We start from the raw sequence: 2,680 nt of genomic DNA on the forward strand, positions 1-2,680 counted from the left end.
TTTGAACTCCAATCTTTTGTTTTTTAACAATTCAATGATACCACTAAGCTATTTATTCTTATTAATTAAGCTTCAATTTGTTTAATTTTTAAATAAATGATTTATTAAATTCATACTTTGTTAAATTTGTAAAAAAAAGAATTTATTTCTTGATTCTTAACGGGTAAGGTTACCCGCGAATTAAATGGGACGGGTATGGGATGCAAAAAGTATACCCGTTAGGGTAATGGGACGGGTACGGGTAATTAAAAAATAAAAGGGTAAGAATTTGAGATTTACATTATCCGCGGATAGCCTACCCATTACCATCCCTAATTGTTAATCAAATCAACCATCATATTACCACTAATGTTGATTGATTTATATCCATGAAGAATTTAAAATTAAAATTCTTCAACTATATTTCCAACCACATAGATCCAATTTTTTCTCCTGCAAACATAAATATAAACAGATATAAACATTCATCTCCTTCACAATTTATAGAAAAAATACCTCAATTTTCCACAATGGATCCGTACGCATTCCTCAAAATCTCCCGAAATTCCGATGGCTCCCTCACCAGAAACCCTCCATTCCCCGACGTACCTCCGGTAGACATGATCCTCCCGGATTCCACCGTACCACAAGTCTCTCTCTCCAAAGACGTCCCTCTCAACAAAGCCAATTCCACCTACATCCGCATCTTCCGCCCTCTCCAACCGCCGCCAAACACAAAATTACCGATCATATTATACTTCCACGGCGGCGGATTCATCCTCTACACTCCCGCATCTATCATCTTCCACGAATCCTGCAGTAACATGGCCGGACAAATCCCCGCCCTCGTCCTCTCCGTCGATTACCGTCTCTGCCCGGAACACCGACTCCCGGCCGCCTACGACGACGCAATGGATTCGATAAACTGGGTGAAAAACCAAGCGCAGGGGAACGGAGATTGCGATCCATGGATGAAAGAATTTGGGGATTTCTCTCAGTGTGTTTTAATGGGAAGTAGTGCAGGAGGAAATATCGTCTACCACGCAGCTCTACGATCTCTTAACATGGACCTCTCTCCGATGAAGATCCGAGGGCTGGTAATGAATGTACCGTTTTTTAGCGGGAAAGAGAAAAGTGAATCTGAGATTAGATTGAAAAATGATAAAATATTACCTATGGAGGCGAATGATCTGATGTGGTCGCTTGCATTGGAGGAAGGTGTGGACCGTGATCATGAGTATTGTAATCCGACGGTTGTAGGGACTTTGGATGAGAATATCGGACGGTTGCCGATGTGTTATGTACGAGGGTATGGTGGGGACCCACTTTCGGATAAACAGAAGGAGTTTGCGAAAAAGTTGGAATCTAAAGGGGTAAAAGTGGAAAAATGTTTTCCTGAAGATGGGTTTCATGCTGTGGAGCTATTTGACCCGGAAAAAGCTAAGTCTCTTTTTGATGATGTTAAGGCTTTTGTTAGTAAGATGGTTTCTTCAAATTAGGAAAATGTTTTTTTGGGGGGGTTTAAATTCTCAATTATTTTTGTTTTTTTATTTTAATTTTGAAAGTAATAATTGTAGTTGTTTGATTTCCTCAATAAATTATACATTCATTTAGATGAATTTTTCTAACACATTCTTGTTTTAGTCAGTGAGGGATCCAGAATTCACTGATGAAATGGGTAAATTACATGTACAATCGTTGTCCTATTTCATACTTTTGTGTACAACTTTCAATTTTGTATATAAAAATATACAATCTTTTTGTGACCTCCCATTAAAGTGTATAATCAGTAATTGTGACCGATCAACGCGAAGTCAACGCGCCACGTCAGTAATTTGACCTTAATAAAAGTCAAAATTGCTGACATGACATGTTGGCTTTGTGTTGACCAATCAATTTTTTACTTTTATGAAGGTCAAATTATCGACGTGGCATATTGATTTTGTGTTGACCGGTCACAATTAACGGATGTACAGTTTAGTGGAAGGTCACCAAAAGGTTGTACACTTGTGTGTACAAAATTGAAGGTTGTACACCAAAGTGTGCAATATGATAAAAGTTATACACCACGTATGTAATTTACCCTTGATAAGAGATATTTGTAGTAATGTTTCGTGATTTGTGGGTGCTAAATTGATATCTCTTGAGTATTTAAGTCTCGTCAAGGCACTCGAAATCAAGAATTTATCCCGATTTTTTCTGATTAGATTTTTTGAGCGTTTTTTTTTTGTCTTTAGACGATTTTTAGCCACTTGGACACTGCCTTAAAAATGATAAACAAAAGCGTTTTTTGTTATTAATTTCTTTTTGTTTTATTATAATTTATTTTTTAATATTAATACATGGTTATTCGTTAACTGTGTTTATTATGTTCGGATATTTTGGTTTAATTCCGTTCTCTAATTTATAATATGATATAAGACTTTAATAATATTGTTTTATAATGATATTGTTATTGGAATGTTAATGTTAATGTTTACCAATTTTTTAAAATACATATTATAAATATACGTATTTTTCTATATTAAATAATTTTTTATATTATTATTTTTAACAGTATAATACATATTTTAATTAAGTTTATATAATAATTTATTAATTGACAAATAAAAATATATAAAAATAAAAATCTAATTAATTCCCGATTAATCTTCGAGATCATGTCCGCCCAACTATCGTCTAATTTTTTTACAAACTTGAT

General features: G+C 34.6%; 1 protein-coding gene across 1 annotated transcript; it reads left to right on the plus strand.

Annotated features, from left to right (window-relative positions):
• The first annotated feature begins 214 nt into the window (after nucleotides 1-214).
• On the plus strand, nucleotides 215-1,669 carry LOC136220909 (probable carboxylesterase 8). Its single transcript, XM_066008749.1, has one exon. It carries the CDS (start codon nucleotides 369-371, stop codon nucleotides 1,476-1,478), a length of 1,110 nt encoding a protein of 369 aa, XP_065864821.1. The 5' UTR covers nucleotides 215-368; the 3' UTR covers nucleotides 1,479-1,669.
• The last annotated feature ends 1,011 nt before the right edge of the window (nucleotides 1,670-2,680 follow it).

This window comes from Euphorbia lathyris, chromosome 2 (assembly GCF_963576675.1).
Source record: "Euphorbia lathyris chromosome 2, ddEupLath1.1, whole genome shotgun sequence".
In the NCBI taxonomy this organism is placed as follows: Eukaryota; Viridiplantae; Streptophyta; class Magnoliopsida; order Malpighiales; family Euphorbiaceae; genus Euphorbia; species Euphorbia lathyris.